The following is an 18,049-nucleotide window of genomic DNA, read 5'->3' on the forward strand; positions in this document are numbered from 1 at the left end:
ACAAACATGTAAATAAATTATTTGGAAATACAAAGTGGTGTTATTGTGTTTGAGGCAAAGTGGGGACCTGCAGCACTGTGGCACCTCTGTGCAGATCGAGGCACTTCACTAAAAGTGAAAACGTAAACCTCGAAGAACAACTGTTCACAAATGTCCTCCTGTCACTCTAACGACGGGCGTTGGCACTTGGAGCACAAAGGGTTCCTGTGACATCATCGGCCTTGTGAGAGGTTAAATACCTGGATCTCCACACCAGTTTGATGGTCCAGTCCCAGCCTGGTCCTGGTCCTGGTCCTGGTCCAGTCCCAGCCTGGTCCTGGTCCTGGTCCAGTCCAGTCCAAGCCTGGTCCTGGTCCTGGTCCTGGTCCAGTCCCAGCCTGGTCAGATGTGTACATGAACTGATGAAGCCTCTTGGATGAGAGGGGAAACATCTTCCTAGACAAATAACCAAGTTGCTTTTGACTGAAATTGCTTCAGGGATGACACCGTAACCCAACCTTACTAGGTACACACTAAACATAAATAAATAAATAAACAGCACATTAGTGCAGCAGTGTAAAGAGGCTGAAGGTCCTCGAGGCAGCGGCCGCGGGTTTGACTCCGACCTGCAGCCCTTTGTTGCGTGTCTCTCTCTCTCACACACCTTTTCCTGTCTGTCCTATATAATAAAAACGGCCAAACAATAATCTTAACATTATTTTTTCTCTCCCTCTTTGTTCTTAGGGGGTGATTATATAGATTATTACGTCCTGTCTGTGGGAAAACCGAGGCGAGGCGTAATATTCCTCCTCTCCTAAAAGACGTCATTCTGGGACACGTGATGTGATCGTGAAGCACAACCTGAACAGAGAGGAACAAAATCTGTGTGAAGACGTTCGCCCCTGATCTGATGATTCAGGACTTTCTCAGCCGTGATAGTCCGCCTCCTTACGGGCTTCATAGGTTTGATTGGCATCTTTGTTTAGTCATTTTGCATCTTTTTGTGATGGTTTTGCATCTTTTTGTGGTGGTTTTGCTTCAATTTTTAGTCATTTTGCATCTTTTTGTGGTGGTTTTGCATCTATTTTTAGTCATTTTGCATCTTTTTGTGGTGGTTTTGCTTCTATTTTTAGTCATTTTGCATCTTTTTGTGCTGGTTTTGCATCTATTTTCAGTCATTTTGCATCTTTTTGTGCTGGTTTTGCATCTATTTTTAGTCATTTTGCATCTTTTTGTGGTGGTTTTGCATCTATTTTTAGTCATTTTGCATCTTTTTGTGGTGGTTTTGCATCTATTTTTAGTCATTTTGCATCTTTTTGTGCTGGTTTTGCATCTATTTGTGGTGGTTTTGCATCTTTTTGTGGTGTGTGGGGAGAACTTGTGGACAAAAACGCGCTTCCATGTCGGGAGGACTTTTGCTCAAACACCTGCCTACCTTTCGCTCAGGTCTGTGACGTCACGTGGAGGGGCGTGGACAGAGAGCCGTGAGTGCTCGTGTTGTTGTGCGCGCACAGGTGATCTTCTTCTTCCTCCTCCCTCTGGCTGCTGTGGATCAGCGGGTCCGTGGATCTCGTGGGGAAAACATGGGGAAACTTCAGGAGTTCGAGATCACCTTTGACAAGAACAAGGTGGTGTACAGCCCGGGCGAGTCCATCTCCGGAACCGTGGCCTTCAAACTGGGCCAGCCGCTGCAGTGCAAAGGTGAGCGGGGGAATGTGCGCACACCTGGGGCGAGACGGGGCCGTCGCCCAACAAGGAAGTACGGCTCTAACCGGGACTGGACGGGGCCTCTCACGCTATGATGTGACTGTGGAAGTGCCTGGGTTATAGAATAGGGACTTTAACGTTGATGTGAGGGGCTGTGGTGCTGTGTGAAAGCTTTAAAGGGCACTTTGTGTGGCACTGGAAGTCATGTTCTGCATCACTGCTGCTCCATAATGTCCCAGTGTGTGAGAGGTTAATGAGACCTAATGAGGAAAAGGCCTCGGGGTTATTCCCATGATCATAATCACCATCATGTTAGAGACAGGGGGGGTGAAACAGGTGCTGAGGTCACCTGTGGAAACTTTCACCTTCTCATGACACATTTTGTTTTCCAGACTCTCCACTGAGTCATTAAATGGTTTATTATTCTAAGAAGCAGGTGAAATGTCTTAACCCCTAAAACAACACGATGTCTTAAAGGTTGAATCTGTAGAATGAGCAGAACAGCTCCATCTAGTGTCTCAAGATCGTCTTCGCAACAACAAAAAAGAACTCCAGCAGTCGGGTTGCCAGGTTGGTCAGACCCGGTGCGGTAGCCTACAGGAGACCGGAGTCTGTTTGAGCCCGTTTGAACCCGTCCCCTCCAGAAAATCACACCATAAACACAAGTATCCGTGTGTCCGGTCTGACGTGACACCCTTTCAAAATAAGATTTCCGGGTCCAAACGCTCCGTTGAGACAAAACAGACACAACAACGGCCGAACGTGAACGATTACGATCACCTCTTTCATCAGTCAGACGTCTTTTTCATCCATAAAAACGAGGTAAAATCGCATTTACGTTGTTTTTTTTAAGAAATTCAGATGTGTTCAAACAACGGGAGAGGCCGTACGTTCATTCTGTACCCAGCATAGCGCCCGTGGGTGTATGATTCTACATGTTCAACCTTTAAGATCTCCAAATGTGACTCAGCAAAAGAAAGAAAGAGAGAAAATGATGAGGAAATAAAAGAAATTGTTTATTTATTGTTCTGAAATAATTGAATAGAGACTAAGAAACACTGGAGTCAGCCTTTAAAACATCCACCAACGTAAAACAGAAGACATGACCTCCGTTCTCTCCATGGCAACTTCAGCTCTGAGTCCACCGGAGCTCTTTGAACGGGTTCTTCCTCCTTCCTCATGTGCTCTTTTAGTGCAGTCCAGCAGTAAAGTGCAGCGTCATGCTCTCAGCGCGCACTCACACTGTCCATCCGTACCGTGCCCAAACAGGTTTCACAGCTAAAGTCAGGTTCCTTTGACCAGTGTTAGTGCGGTACGGTTGCCGTCCACGGCCCGTTTGGGAGAGGTGGGCTTTTGTAAAGCACGTTTGCACATGTACGAGCACGAGCGTGCGCACGTGTACGAGCACGAGGCCTACGGCGGTTCTGAGGTCATTTCCTGTGCGCCTGTTGGGACGTAGAAAAAAGAAGGAGGGACCATGCGCGGACATTTAAAACAATGGCGGTGAAAGGTTCACGTTGGTGTGATGCGGAGGTGGAGTGTTTACTGCAGATTTGGTCGATGAAAAGATTCAAAAACAGTCGACAAGACGCACAAAAACTCCGAGGTCTACGGAAAGATCTGGAAACAAAGCCACGCATCGCCATGACGTCATCAATGCGTGTGACGTGTTACAGCGTGATGACGTATAGGCAGCAAGAAGCATTCTCCGAGGCCCAGGTAGTGTGAGTACAAACGGGTCTGGAGGGGGGGACAAGGACCCTAAAGCACGGGGCACGGGACGGAGGCACAGTGGGAGGGCGCCCTTATGCCAGCAGGGCCGGGTGTTGTCGTTTGCGTTCACCTACAGTTCTTGAATGCACCGCGTCTTTGTCCTCACAGTGGTTCCGCTCCTCGTGCCCGTCCGAACCGCCATTTCCCGTCGGCTCAAGATAAGTGTGCTGTTCTCGAGCTAATTACGAAGTGACACTTTCTCTCTCTGATCTCCCTCTCTCCCTTTCTCTCTCTCTCTCTCTCTCTCTCCCTCTGATCTCTCTCTCTCTCTCTCTCTCCCTCTCTCCCTCTGATCTCTCTCTCTCTCTCTCTCTCTCTCTCCCTCTCCCTCTCCCTCTCCCTCTCCCTCTCCCTCCCTCTCTCTCTCTCTCCCTCTCTCTCCCTCTCCCTCTCCCTCTCCCTCTCCCTCTCCCTCTCCCTCTCTCTCTCTCTCCCTCCCCCTCTCCCTCTCCCTCTCTCTCCCTCTCCCTCTCCCTCTCCCTCTCCCTCTCCCTCTCCCTCCCTCTCTCTCTCTCTCCCTCTCTCTCCCTCTCCCTCTCCCTCTCCCTCTCCCTCTCCCTCCCTCTCTCTCTCTCTCCCTCTCTCTCCCTCTCCCTCTCCCTCTCCCTCTCCCTCTCCCTCTCCCTCAGATCTCTCCCTCTCTCTCTCTCTCTCTCTCTCTCTCTCTCTCCCTCTCCCTCTCCCTCTCCCTCTCCCCCCCTCTCTCTCTCTCTCTCTCTCTCTCTCCCTCTCTCTCTCTCTCTCTCTCTCTCTCCTCGCTGAGAGCAGCTCTCGTGTGTATGGGAGTTTCTGTTGGAGTGCTCCTGGGCCCTCCGGTCTGTTTACATTCCTGTTCAGGTAGAACCGGTCCGGCTGTCGGTTTCACTGCGCGGCCTCCCAGGAAACCAACGCTCTCCCCGTGCAGCACTCTGAGTCACTGACGGAGGGTGAAGCGGGTTGGGCCCTGATACTCATTACTGGGCAAATATTGACCTGCATTAAAAATCACATATGTTTCAGTCACTGCGGTTTAGCTCGTATACAGTGGACACGATGAGGCTACCAAAGGAGCGTTTAGCGTCTGTTTTCAGAGTTTTTCAGACTGAAAAGAGTTCTTAGATGTTTAGACGTTGACAGATACTGTTGTCTGCTCCTGCTTTGGTTCTAATGAAGGGAAATCTTTGCTCCAGACCTACAGTACGATATTTAACCAACTTTGTAGCAACCGTCTGTAGGTGTTTTTACACCAGACGGTCATTTAGCTGCGGCCTCGTCTGCGTATTCAGACACACCGCCGCGTATTGCCGGCCTGATTTGGCACCCTACGGCTCAGACCCTGCACATATTGGCGGCTCCATGTAAAATCGAGTCGATGCACCATGGCGGCACAGGCGTGACTCAGGCGGAGGTGTCTGGCATGAACTGTTATGGGAGTTTTGAAAGCAGGAAACAGCTGACCCCAGTTAGAGCTGGTTAATGTGGCCCTGGAAAGGGAAGTTTGGGGTCCCCTGCTGGAGCTGCTGCCCCCGAGACCTGATCCAGGATAAGAGACTGAAGATGAGATGGGATAATTATCCTAGTATAGTATCCCTAGTATCAATATAGTAGGTCTGGATCAGAGCCGGTCTGTTCCTGTTGTTTCCTGTCCCTTTGTTCTGGATCCAATCACCGAGCGGCTTCTTTCACCTGCTGCTTAAACACAACGACGACACAGAAGCGTGGTAAGAAGTTTCGTGTTTACCATTTAAATTCAACATGTGTTGTAGGCTGTAAGCACACGGTGTCAGGTGGCCGCCCTGGGGCCTCCCCCACAGACAGGTCCCCAGCAGGCCTCATGCGCTCCTGCAGTCAGAAAGGGGGCCAGGATACCCCCCCCCCCCTCCTCAGGGAGAACCAGAGTTAACCCCTAACCCGAACCCGAACCCTCAGCAGAACACCAAAGATCATCGCAGTGTTGATCGACAATATTTGCTATAAATGTGACTGATGGAAGATCTAGAGTAGGTTATTAGTGACTAGTTTAATTTGATTTGATTTAATTTAACTCGAGAACTTGAGAAATTCCCACGCTAATTCTGACCTTTCATAGAAACGTCTAACAGGATTTTCTAGGCAGTTTATCGCCCCGCAAAATGTGTTTGTGTGACAGGCCTACATTCAACCAAACATTACTAGTTAATAATACGGATGTCTGGACAGTTTGAATGTAAGCTGCATCTTGACTGGTTGGTGGAGGCATGCAGCCACAAAAAGCTCCTTTAATGTCAGGAAATAATTTAACTCTTAATGCTGGGTAAGGCTCTAAACTGTTTCACTACTCTACAGTCTGGCCAGTTTGAACAGTGATAAAACTGTCCATCCGTACCGTGCCCAAGCACGTTTCAAGGGTAAAGTCTGGTTCCTTTGACCAGTGTGAGTGCAACCGTACCACGTCTAGGAGCAGCACGCTTGCCGTCCACGGCCCGTTTGGGAGAGGTGGGCTTTAGTAACGCACGTTTGCACGTGTACGAGCACGAGCGTGCGCACGTGTACGAGCAAGAGGCCTACGGCGGTTCTGAGGTCATTTCCTGTGCGCCTGTTCGGACGTAGAGAAAAGAAGGAGGGACCATGCGCGGACATTTCATACAATGGAGGTGAAAGGTCTAAAAACTCAGAGGTCTACGGAAAGATCTGGAAACAAAGCCACGCATCGCCATGACGTCATCAATGCGTGTGACGTGTTACGGCGTGATGACGTATAGGCAGCAAGAAGCATTCGCCGAGGCCCAGGTAGTGTGAGTACAAACGGGCCTGGAGGGGGGGACAAGAGCCCTAAAGCACGTTGCGGACGCACTGTGGGAGTGCGCCCTTACATATCTGCAAGAGTGAGGTTGCACGGCCCTGTGGCCGTCTCTTCTCTGCCCGCTCTCTTTCTCTGTGCGTTATCCAACCATCTTTTTTTGTTCTGCCCAGAGAATCAGACTGTCTGCTTCATTTGCATATTTTAAGTCTTTCAAACTGCAGCTGCTTAGAAACGTCTCGTGTCCAGACGCTGACATCTCTGTGTTCTCGTTTGCAGCCGTCAAAGTGAACTGCAACGGCTTCTGTGGCGTCACCAACAAGGTCAATGACTTGGCGTGGACCATGGAGGAGCAGTACTTCAACAGCACCGTGGCTCTTGCGGACAAAGGTATGCTGCGGAACAAATTAAACGCTAACTAACGAAGCTGAATCGAAGCGTTTGATCCACCCTGCTGTTAGAGTCCCACACAGTCGGTGCTGTTTCCACACCAGAGCAGAGCATTAAGAGACCACTAAGTGTTCAGGCACAGATGAGTCTTAGAGGGAAATCCTCTCAGGGTCTTTTTGGGCTCTTGCATACAGAGTCGCTAACAGCTCGGGGCAGCACAGTGAAGGCATTCAAAGGTCATTTTTAACCACTAATGCTGCTGAAAATAACAGCAAACCTCTGCAGCAGCATGAGAAGAGTCCCTACACACAAAACAAAGCAGCAATGGGCTCCTTCCTTTGGGATTGACTTTGGTAATCCACTGTAATGGACTTTACTATGAGAGGAGCTGGTACAGGAGCCAGTAGGTAAGTCTTTAAAACACTATTTAAATAAACTTTGGCTTCACTAACTACGTTGTTGCTGCTTTGTTGTGTGTGTAGGGACTCTTCTCATGCTGCTGCAGAGGTTTGCTGTTATTTTCAGCAGCATTAGTGGTTAAAAAAGACCTTTGAATGCCTTCACCGTGCTGCCCCGAGCTAATCACTGTTAGCCACGTCCGACTGTTAGCGACTGTCCAGGATTTCTCTGTTAAGAAGAAGAATTATTACTTTATTCATCCTGCAAGGGGAAATTCAATTATTTCACTCTGTTATTATTATTGTACAGGTTACACACACACACACACACACACACACACACACACACACACAGGCCCAAAATACACACACATGCACAAACAGGACCTATATACATGCAACTAATGGAGAGATGTCAGAGCGAGGGGGCACCGTTAATAGTTGTTACATGAAAAAAAAGTCTCGACGGTGTCGAAAAAAGACCCTGAGAGGATTTTACGCCACTTTAAAAACTTACTTGTGAGTTTGTTTTCCACAGGAAATGTTACAATACACACGTAAAAACTATACACACACTGGACATTTGGATATTTAGTGACATTAAAACAATAGAAAGACAAAAGAAATGGTGTGGAGGGTGAAGAATGTGCTTTTGAAGGTTCCCCCTCTCCACTGTGGATGCAGCGTCCTGCCCTGAGGCTGGGAACAGCAGGGTGGTTGTTGCCGCTCCCACTGACAGATGGTATCTGCTCTCTGTGTCCCGTACAGGAACTCTGAAACAGGGCGCGCACACTTTTCCCTTCAAGTTTGTCATACCAGGTGAGTGCTGGAGTCAACGCATTTTTCCTGTGTCTGTGTGTTTGCACGGACGTGTCCTGGCCTGTGGGTGTTCACCCGGTGGGGACGGGGCGCGTATCCCATCGTTCACCAGGACTGTTGCACTTAAAGTCCAGTCGCTTTCTGAACAAAGGCTGAACAAAGAGAAGCAAACTCAACTGATTTTTGTTTCCTCAATGTGAAAGTATGAAAAAAGCTTTAGAAGTTTCTAAAAAGTCCCAAATATTCTCTATGATTTAACTATTTATTATTTTTCTCAGGGGAAAAGAAAACAACCTTCAAATATCACCTGAGCCCAGTTATTACAAACATGTCAAGTCTTGCTGCTGATTCTCCTCAAGATTTCCATCTGCGTGTTTCCATTAAAGGGTCAAACGTGGCCCCTCGGAGAGTTTCAGGGCACGCCGTCTCAAACGGCTGCTCACTCGCCGTGTTTCCATTACAAGATAAAGGCCCCAGAGGGATTTAGGAGACTCTGGAGGTGACGTGTTAGGGCGCCCTCCCACTGTGCCTCCGTCCCGTGCCCCGTGCTTTAGGGTCCTTGTCCCCCCCTCCAGGCCCGTTTGTACTCACACTACCTGGTCCTCGGAGAATGCTTCTTGCTGCCTATACGTCATCACGCCGTAACACGTCACACGCATTGATGACGTCATGGCGATGCGTGGCTTTGTTTCCAGATCTTTCCGTAGACCTCGGAGTTTTTGTGCGTCTTGTCGACTGTTTTTGAATATTTTCATCGACCAAATCTGCAGTAAACACTCCACCTCCGCATCACACCAACGTGAACCTTTCACCGCCATTGTTTTAAATGTCCGCGCATGGTCCCTCCTTCTTTTTTCTACGTCCCAAACAGGCGCACAGGAAATGACCTCAGAACCGCCGTAGGCCTCGTGCTCGTACACTTAAGTCTGGGCACCGCAGAAGAAGAAGAAGAAGAAGAAGAAGAAGAAGAAGAAGAAGAAGAAGAAGAAGAGAAGAAGAAGAAGAAGAAGAAGAAGAAGAAGAAGAAGAAGAAGAAGAAGAAGAAGAAGAAGAAGAAGAAGAAGAAGAAGAAGAAGAAGAAGAAGAAGAAGAAGAAGAAGAAGAAGAAGAAGAAGAAGAAGAAGAAGAAGAAGAAGAAGAAGAAGAAGAAGAAGAAGAAGAAGAAGAAGAAGAAGAAGAAGAAGAAGAAGAAGAAGAAGAAGAAGAAGAAGAAGAAGAAGAAGAAGAAGAAGATTAAGATTGAATTTTTTCACTCTTATTATTAATCATGTTACACACACACATGCACAGACAGGACCTATACACATGCGACTAATGGAGAGATGTCAGAGCGAGGGGGCTGCCAGTGACCTGCGTCCCGAGCAGTTGGGGGTTCGGTGCCTTGCTCAACAGCACCTCGGTAGTGCCCAGGAGATGAACTGGCACCTCTCCAGCCACCAGTCCACGCTCCATTCATGGTCCACACAGGGACTTCTGTGCTGAGTTCTTCTTCACCACTGGATAAAAGTGTCTCCTCTACTTCACCGTGTTGTTGTGGCGTCTGTTAAAACACGTCACATCCTGCTGAGAGCTCCATCCAATCAGCACCCGGGCGTCTCTCAGGGGTGAAAAACAGCCTCACTCTCTCACAGGGAAACAAACTGACGCTTGAGCGCCTCACATGCAAACCAGGGGCGTTCAGCGAGACAGACCCGCCTCCTTCCGGGTAATCGAGCCCCAATGGAAACGCACCTAGAGTGACGTCAGCTGCTGTCACTTTGTTTCATTTACTCATCACACCACTCTGTCAGGGCGCTCCCTGATGACATCAGCACAAGTTTGACTCTTAAACAACAATAACAAATAACCGAGTCCAGTTGCTTTTGACTGAAACTGCTGAAATGAAACCACACACTAAACTTAGGGACGGTGTTTCAAAATATAGACTTAAATATTCTTCCTCCACTTTGAAGACGCTGTAGAGACGACGGGGGAAACTCCTCCAGCGAGCTCTTGTTCCTCCTCTACCACACTTTGTGCCGTCCTTTGCTCAGTCAAAAGCAACTGGACTTGGTTCTTTGTCTAGGAAGACGTTTCCCCTCTCATCCAAGAGGCTTCATCAGTTCATGTACGCATCTGACCAGGCTGGGACTGGACCAGGACCAGGACCAGGACCAGGCTGGGACTGGAAACGTCTTCCTAGACAAATAACCAAGTCCAGTTGCTTTTGACTGAAATTGCTTTGCGGATAACGACGACCTGGACACATGAGAACATTCACAGGCTTAAACGACAGCAAGGGGAAATGTGAGGCCAACCATGAGTTTGTCTGACACGTCTGTAAACAGTATGTCTTATGGTTCTGAGATGAATAACTGACAGCTCACGTACAGTGTCCACAAACCCTGCTGTGAGAGTGTTGAACCTGTTGTGTTTTGATGTTTGGCCGCAGTCATGACACTCTGAGAGCAGCACACCTCGTCCCTGACCCTCGTTGCCATGGTTAGCCCTCGTGTTTAGCCTTTGTTAGACCACTCGTCTGCTGGAATCATTAGTTTTTTCACATAATCCTCTGCAGCGTGACGAGGAATGCCACAGGAGCTCAAAAGCAGCCCGACCGGTTTTGTTACGCCTGTGAACCTGGATCGCTCACATGAAGCGTGCACTTTCCTCACCCCTGCAGGTGAATCAGGGCACAAAATAAACTCCATCTGCATCGACCCTAAAAAATCCACAACCTGGAGACACGTTTTGTTTTGCTCTTCTAGATTATATTTTGGGCATTTGCCCTTTTAATATTCATTCATTCATTCATCTTCGGCCTCTTGTCCCTGTCGGGGTCACGGGGGGCTGGAGCCGATCCCAGCTGACATCGGGCGTGAGGCGGGGTCCACCCTGGACAGGACGCCAGTCTATCACAGGACACATAGAGACAAACAGAGACAGACAACCATTCACACCTACGGGTGATTTAGAGTCATCAATGAACCGAACACCTGCACGTCTTTGGACTGTGGGAGGAAACCGGAGAACCTGGAGAAAACCCACGCAGACACGGGGGGAACATGCAAACTCCACACAGAAGGGCCCCAGCCGGGATTCAAACCAGGAACCTTCTCGCTGTGAGGCGACAGTGCTAACCACTATGCTGTAAAAGCAGAGCCTGGAGATGGAGAGGGGCGGGGGGGGAGACGGATACGACTTACAGCAAAGGTCCAAGGCTTGGTGTCATGAACGGTGCGGGGAAATAACACTGGGAGACTGGACCCAAACGCAGACACGGAGTAAAAAGTACAAACAAAACGTTTAATACAAACGACAAACGTTAAATACTATTCAGGGAACAGGACGAGGAAACAGGAACGCGGGAAACTACGGAGAAAACAAAGAGAACAACGATTTAGGCAAGGCAGCTTTATTTGTAACGCACTTTTTTTATCCGCAAGGCAGACTCAAAGTGCTTCACAGCAACACATCATGAATTCAAATGCATTACAGAGACAAAGAGAATAAAAACAGACAATAATAAAAACGGTGCGGACGTTAGAAGTGCAAAGATTTAGCAGAAAGCTGAGGTGAACGTAAAAGTTGTAAAAGTGGTCAGAGTGGGTGAAAGTCTCACATCTGCAGGAAGTTGATTCCAGCTGTTTGTTGCATAATGACTGAAAGATGCTTTCCCTTGATTTGAGTTAACTCTGCGAACCACTGACAGATTCTGACAGACTCAGAGGATCTTAGTGATCTAGAAGGCTGATGTAGTAATATATAACAAACAATAAACAATAAACATAATAACCGATGAACGAGAACTCGACCAAGGGAAGGATAACAACGGTCCGGCGCTGCATGCCCGTCAGCTCAGGGTCTTTATAGTCCTACAGGTGATCAGAGTAACAGGCTGCAGCTGAGAGGGACACGCCTACGGGACCTGGACAAACAAACACAGAGGGGGGAGATACATGCAGGGAAACACAGACGGTGGGACACAAACTCACACAAGAGGGAGAGAGGAGGGACTGACAGAACCAACTCTCGACACTTGAAACGAACGTTAACGATAAGGTGGCGTGGGATCTTTTTATTTTCCAGGTTAATGTGAAAATCAGGAATATAATTGATAGTTTCTCAGGTTTTTTCAAAGGTAATGGAATAAAGGACATGTGGGGAAAGTTGTGTGTGTGTGTGTGTCTGTAGAGCAAACGTCTCTGCCGTCATATAAAAAGGTCAAACGCCACGATGATCAAACGTCTTAGTCGAGCCGTAAAAAGTCTGAACTCCAGTCAGAAAGATGAAAAATGAAAAATGGAGACTGCCGTAACCTGGTGTGGTGTTAACCCTAACCCTAAAACCTCTTTGACTCCTTTCCCACAGACTCGGCTCCGACATCTTTCGAAGGCAACTACGGTCGCATCGTTTACAGAGTGAGGGCTTTCATTGAGACGCCGCGGTTTGCCAAAGACTACAACACAGAGAAGGCTTTCTTCCTGCTGCGCCTTCTCAACCTGAACGAGGTGCCGGACATATGGGTGAGACAGGATTATTTATGTGGGTGGGTGGGTACGGTCGATCCTCGTACCCTGACTCCTCCACATGGATTGGTTGGATCTGGGAACTCTGGTTTGGAGATTTTTTGGGAAGGGGCGAAAATACTGGATAAACCATCTGTCCGTCACCAACACACTTGGTCAGTTAGGCCGCCCTCCCCCTGTGCGTCCGTCCCGTGCTTTAGGGTCCTTGTCCCCCCCTCCAGGCCCGTTTGTACTCACACTACCTGGGCCTCGGAGAATGCTTCTTGCTGCCTATACGTCATCACGCCGTAACACGTCACACGCATTGATGACGTCATGGCGATGCGTGGCTTTGTTTCCAGATCTTTCCGTAGACCTCGGAGTTTTTGTGCGTCTTGTCGACTGTTTTTGAATCTTTTCATCGACCAAATCTGCAGTAAACACTCCACCTCCGCATCACACCAACGTGAACCTTTCACCGCCATTGTTTTAAATGTCCGCGCATGGTCCCTCCTTCTTTTTTCTACGTCCCAACAGGCGCACAGGAAATGACCTCAGAACCGCCGTAGGCCTCGTGCTCGTACATGTGCAAACGTGCTTTACAAAAGCCCACCTCTCCCAAACGGGTCGTGGCCGGCAAGCTGGCCGCTCCTAGACGCGGTACGCTTGCACTCACACTGGTCAAAGGAACCAGACTTTAGCTGTGAAACCTGTTTGGGCACGGTACGGATGGACAGTGTGAGTGCGCCCTTAACCTGTAATTAAATGAACATGTAACTGATATTTCGCTGCTCTTCTCCATGCAGGGAGTCCGTTCATCTGCAGTGACGCAGCAGTTCACCTACATGCTGGTGAAAACGGGCACCGTGGTCCTGAAGGCCCAGGCCGACATGAAGGGTTACACGTCAGGCCAGATCATCCACGTGTTGACCAACATCCACAACCAGTCTGGGAAGACCACGGGCAACATGGCTGCCAGCCTGATGCAGGTAAACACATGTTCAGTCTTACAGAGCACCATACCTCCGAACCTTACGGATGCAGATCTCACAGCATAGGCCATGAAATACACTACAGAAACATTGGACTCTTTAACTATAATAGTATATAAACTATGATGAACTGATGTATGATCTGACTAGTGTTTGATTTGCGTCTCTTTCTGTTGTTTCTCTCATTTAATGTTGTGCTTAGTTTTTGTATCCTTTGTTAAAAGATCAAGTTGCTGCTGCAGTAAATGTATTTTCCAACATTTCCATAAATAGCATGGAGCACGAGGCTCAGCACGAGCTAAGGGGAGCAGACGAACCCTTCGTTGTTGTCCGAGGCGACTTAAACAAACATAATCTGAGCCAGGAAGTTCACAAAGACCGACAGTTAAACTGAAATTCTGACTCTTTTTCAGCAAATACACTCATCAAATAACCCATCGAGACAATTTTTTCATGTAACAACGATTAACTGAGTTGCTAACAGCTGGACGTGGCTAACACTAATTAGCTCGGGGCAGCACGGTGAAGGCATTCAAAGGTCTTTTTTAACCACTAATGCTGCTGAAAATAACATTAAACCTCTGCAGCAGCATGAGAAGAGTCTCTACACACAAAACAAAGCAGCAACAGCGTAGTTAGTGAAGCCAGAGTTTATTAAAGAGTGTTTTAAAGACTTACCTACTGGCCCCTGTACCAGCTCCTCTCATAGTAAAGTCCATTACAGTGGATTACCAAAGTCAGTCCCAAAGGAAGGAGCCCATTGCTGCTTTTTGTGTGTGTGTTTATAAGGTTTCTTTGCAGAGGCCCAAACATGCGTATTTATATATTTATATATAGTTCAGAATAATGACGTAGCTTCAAATGCAGAAACACTAATAACTGATCTTCAGGACCGCAGCCATGAGGCACAGTGGGTCTTATACCGACTGCCTTCATGTTCACCAGCCGGTCCGGTGTATGAACCTCCATGTGTGTTTTCAGAGAGTGACCTATGAGACGAAGAGGCCCACCCATGACCTGAGGACGATAGCAGAGGTGGAGGGAGGTGTGGTGAAGGCTGGAAAAGAGGCGGAGTGGAAGGAGCAGATCATCATTCCTCCTCTTCCTCAGTCCTCCCTCGTCGGCTGTGAACTCATAAAGATCGAATATTATGTCAAAGTAAGAGTTTTCACCTTTCAACTCAGCACTGCAGCTGCTCTGTCTCCTTAATTATCAAATCAATACAATGTTTGCTTCATGAAACTGGTCCAGGGTGATCTCCTGTAGAGAGCGCTGTCTGTATGAGCTGCTCTGACACGTTTACATACTTTGTTTTTGTTGATGAGTTTTATGGCGCACTCCCACTGTCCATCCGTACCGTGCCCCAGGGCGTTTCACAGCTAAAGTCTAGTTCCTTTGACCACGCCTAGGAGCGTCACGCTTGCCGTCCACGGCCCGTTTGGGAGAGGTGGGCTTTTGTAAAGCACGTTTGAACATGTACGAGCACGAGCGTGCGCACGTGTACAAGCACGAGGCCTACGGCGGTTCTGAGGTCATTTCCTGTGCGCCTGTTGGGACGTAGAAAAAAGAAGGAGGGACCATGCGCGGACATTTCAAACAATGGCGGTGAAAGGTTCACATTGGTGTGATGCGGAGGTGGAGTGTTTACTGCAGATTTGGTCGATGAAAATGTTCAAAAACAGTCGACAAGACGCACAAAAACTCTGAGGTCTACGGAAAGATCTGGAAACAAAGCCACGCATCGCCATGACGTCATCAATGCGTGTGACGTGTTACGGCGTGATGACGTATAGGCAGCAAGAAGCATTCTCCGAGGCCCAGGTAGTGTGAGTCCAAACGGGCCTGGAGGGGGGGACAAGGACCCTAAAGCACGGGGCACGGGACGGAGGCACAGTGGGAGTGCGCCCTTAGATTCTAAAGTCTGAAAGGGAATCAAACGTAAGATCATACACGCTGTATTCTTGCAGGGACACTAACGTTCTCTCTTCCTCTGATGCATCAGGTCAGTCTGAAGTCTCCGGACGTCATGTTGACGTTACCCATTCACATCGGGAACGTCTCACTGGACAAAAAACTGCACCCCTCCATGAAAGCAGCTCCTGCCTCCTCTGCTTCAGCTGCGGATCCAGTAGCATCTGCCTCTACCCCCAACACCTCCATCTCCACCTCCACCTCCATCTCCACCACCCCCACTCTGCCCCCTCGCCCTGGCCCCAAACCCGCTCCCCGCCCCACCCCTCGCTCCAGGATGTCCTCGCATAATTCCCCCAGTGCTCCTCCAGCTGACTACCACCAGGGAGCCGACGGCGGGACTCCGATGAGCGATGGCGTCCCCAACAAGCGTCAGTCTCAGATGGTGTCACCCAACGCATTCAGCTACGCTCCTGGCCTCTTTTTCCCCCAGAACCAGCAGCACAACGGGCCCGGCACTGCACCCGGTGGGTCCGCGGGGCCCACAGGGCCCACAGCACCGTACCCAACCGAGAACAGTGCCACTGCAATGCCAACTCCACTCATCCTGCCTCCGGACTACGGCGCTTCAGCGTACCCACAAGGTCAGTCGGCTCACTCTGGACTATCCAGGCTCTAGGCATCAAATCAAATCAACCTTTATTTATTTGGTGCTTTTCATACAGAAGAGTCTCGCACAGTGCCAAGTTACAGAGACGTACAGAAAAAGAGAAACATCCAATAAAATCAGGAGAAGAAAGAAACGAGCCCAACCCTCCCAGCCCCACAGTCACGCACAGAGACACACACAAATATGTATACATTCATACACACAGCCATGCTGACACACACACACACACACACACACCTACACGAACACTAGCTGTCACTACAGAGACATGGCCGGGCAGTGAGACCTGAGGTACAGCGGAGGCTAGAGGAAGCTACCTTTGGGGGGCCAACCACACCGGGAGAGATCCCAGTCCAAGGTCACAGGGAGCACCGCCACAGAGACCCCCCCAACCTGGGCAGACAGGAGCCTCCGCACCAAGGTGCAGAGCCCTCTAGTCGCCCGGGCCGGAACTGTTTACGGGACAGCAACCCTTGCGGCCAGACCAGAGACAACTCCCAACCCTTTAGGCCCCCTGAGGAAACACTGGAGACTAAACACTGTTGCCTAAAACAGTAAAGGGTTAAAATATGGAGGCTAAAAACACGAGGGACTAAAACATAAAAGAATAAGACATGAAGGCAAACATGTAGACTAGACAGTTTTACTTAAACTCATCCTGAAACCTGCGCTGGCCCACTCTGCCCCCTCGACCAGCCCTAAAACCCAGCAGCGCACGTGTTTACACACCTGTCACTGCCTGAAAGACGTCCGTGTCACCTCTCACCAGGCTCTTTCTGCTTCTGCATATATAAATATATACCGTACGCTCTTGTGATCCTCTGAAGACGTCAATGATGTGATGATATGTATCAGTGTTTGTGTAATAACCAGCTCTAATAACTGTGTGTTACAGAGGCGCCTCCGACTTACGACCAGAGCTGCAACACATGAAGCGAATTTTTGAATTTAAATGAAAGGGAATCGACCTGGAGCTCTGCTGCCCAGGGAACACGTGCCTTCACTAATCTAATCCTGTCACTGTCTGGTCTACTTTTAGCACTTTGACTAAAAGGACAGACCGGGGGACATGCACAGTTTAATTTCCAGTTCTCTCTGCATTAACGGGAGTCTTGTTTTTAGTCGCGGGTTATTGAGGAATCCCTCCGATGGCATCTGTGATGTCGAGTTTGAACGTTTTATGGGAAACCTGTGCCACACAAACCACTTCTTTTCATATTGAATATCCTCATTTTAAGTAAAAAACACACTAAATAAGAAATTAACCTGTGAACCTCTTTATTCTTATGGCATATTTTTCATTTATTTCATTTTTAAGAGCAGATGAAATGGTTTTACAGGAAAAATATCTTTTGATCAGGAGTTTTTTCTCAATGTAACGACGATCAGGAACAATCCAGATATTGCTGATGTAATCGCGACGCTTTGTAAAGATATAACGCGCAATCCAGGTTAGCATCGGCGCGCTGAATGTCGGCCATGTTTGATGATTTGTTGCTTTTACCCGAGCTGTGACTGTCGACCTCCTTCGGGCCGTGGTGTTGTGTAACGTTTCCTTCTGTACACTGATCCAACGTCACCGTGATTCAACGTTTTTCTTTGGCCCCTTTTTTTGGACGAAGCTCACGTTATTTATCTTAATCGTAGTTTTGCGAATCAATTTTAATGTTTCACGAGCAAGTTGAATCCATCGAACACGCAGAAAGACAACGTTTTATTTATTTATTGTTTGAGTGTTTTCCAAACTGCTGTCTGGATTTCAATAAATCTTTTAAAAGCACTCGTGTCAAAGGCTTTCATGTGTCTGACAAGACCGATAGAGAGACAGACAGAGAGACACAAAGACAGGCAGACAGACACAAAGACAGGCAGAGAGAGAGACACAAAGACAGGCAGACAGACACAAAGACAGGCAGAGAATACAGACAGAGAGACACAAAGACAGGCAGAGAGTCACAAAGACAGGCAGAGAGACACAAAGACAGGCAGAGAGAGAGACACAAAGACAGGCAGACAGACACAAAGACAGGCAGAGAGACACAAAGACAGGCAGAGAGAGAGACACAAAGACAGGCAGAGAGACACAAAGACAGGCAGAGAGAGAGACACAAAGACAGGCAGAGAGACACAAAGACAGGCAGAGAGAGAGACACAAAGACAGGCAG

The 18,049-nt window shown here is 48.5% G+C and overlaps 1 protein-coding gene across 1 annotated transcript; it reads left to right on the forward strand.

The window, feature by feature from the left end:
* The first annotated feature begins 1,504 nt into the window (after positions 1-1,504).
* On the forward strand, positions 1,505-17,631 carry arrdc1a (arrestin domain containing 1a). Its single transcript, XM_083913232.1, has 8 exons — positions 1,505-1,680; positions 6,497-6,607; positions 7,774-7,824; positions 12,175-12,329; positions 13,118-13,300; positions 14,285-14,461; positions 15,306-15,858; positions 16,780-17,631. Exons 1-8 carry the CDS (start codon positions 1,563-1,565, stop codon positions 16,815-16,817), a joined length of 1,386 nt encoding a protein of 461 aa, XP_083769358.1. The 5' UTR covers positions 1,505-1,562; the 3' UTR covers positions 16,818-17,631.
* Positions 17,632-18,049: the final 418 nt, after the last annotated feature.

The sequence above is a fragment of the Echiichthys vipera genome (genome assembly GCF_963691815.1).
Source record: "Echiichthys vipera genome assembly, chromosome: 4".
Lineage (NCBI taxonomy): Eukaryota > Metazoa > Chordata > Actinopteri > Perciformes > Trachinidae > Echiichthys > Echiichthys vipera.

Coding starts and splice junctions, on each gene's coding strand:
- arrdc1a (XM_083913232.1), top strand. CDS start 1,563: ATGGGGAAACTTCAGGAGTTCGAGATCACCTTTGACAAGAACAAGGTG. Junction 14,462..15,305: donor AGATCGAATATTATGTCAAA/GTAAGAGTTTTC, acceptor CTGATGCATCAG/GTCAGTCTGAAGTCTCCGGA. Junction 15,859..16,779: donor CGCTTCAGCGTACCCACAAG/GTCAGTCGGCTC, acceptor TGTGTGTTACAG/AGGCGCCTCCGACTTACGAC.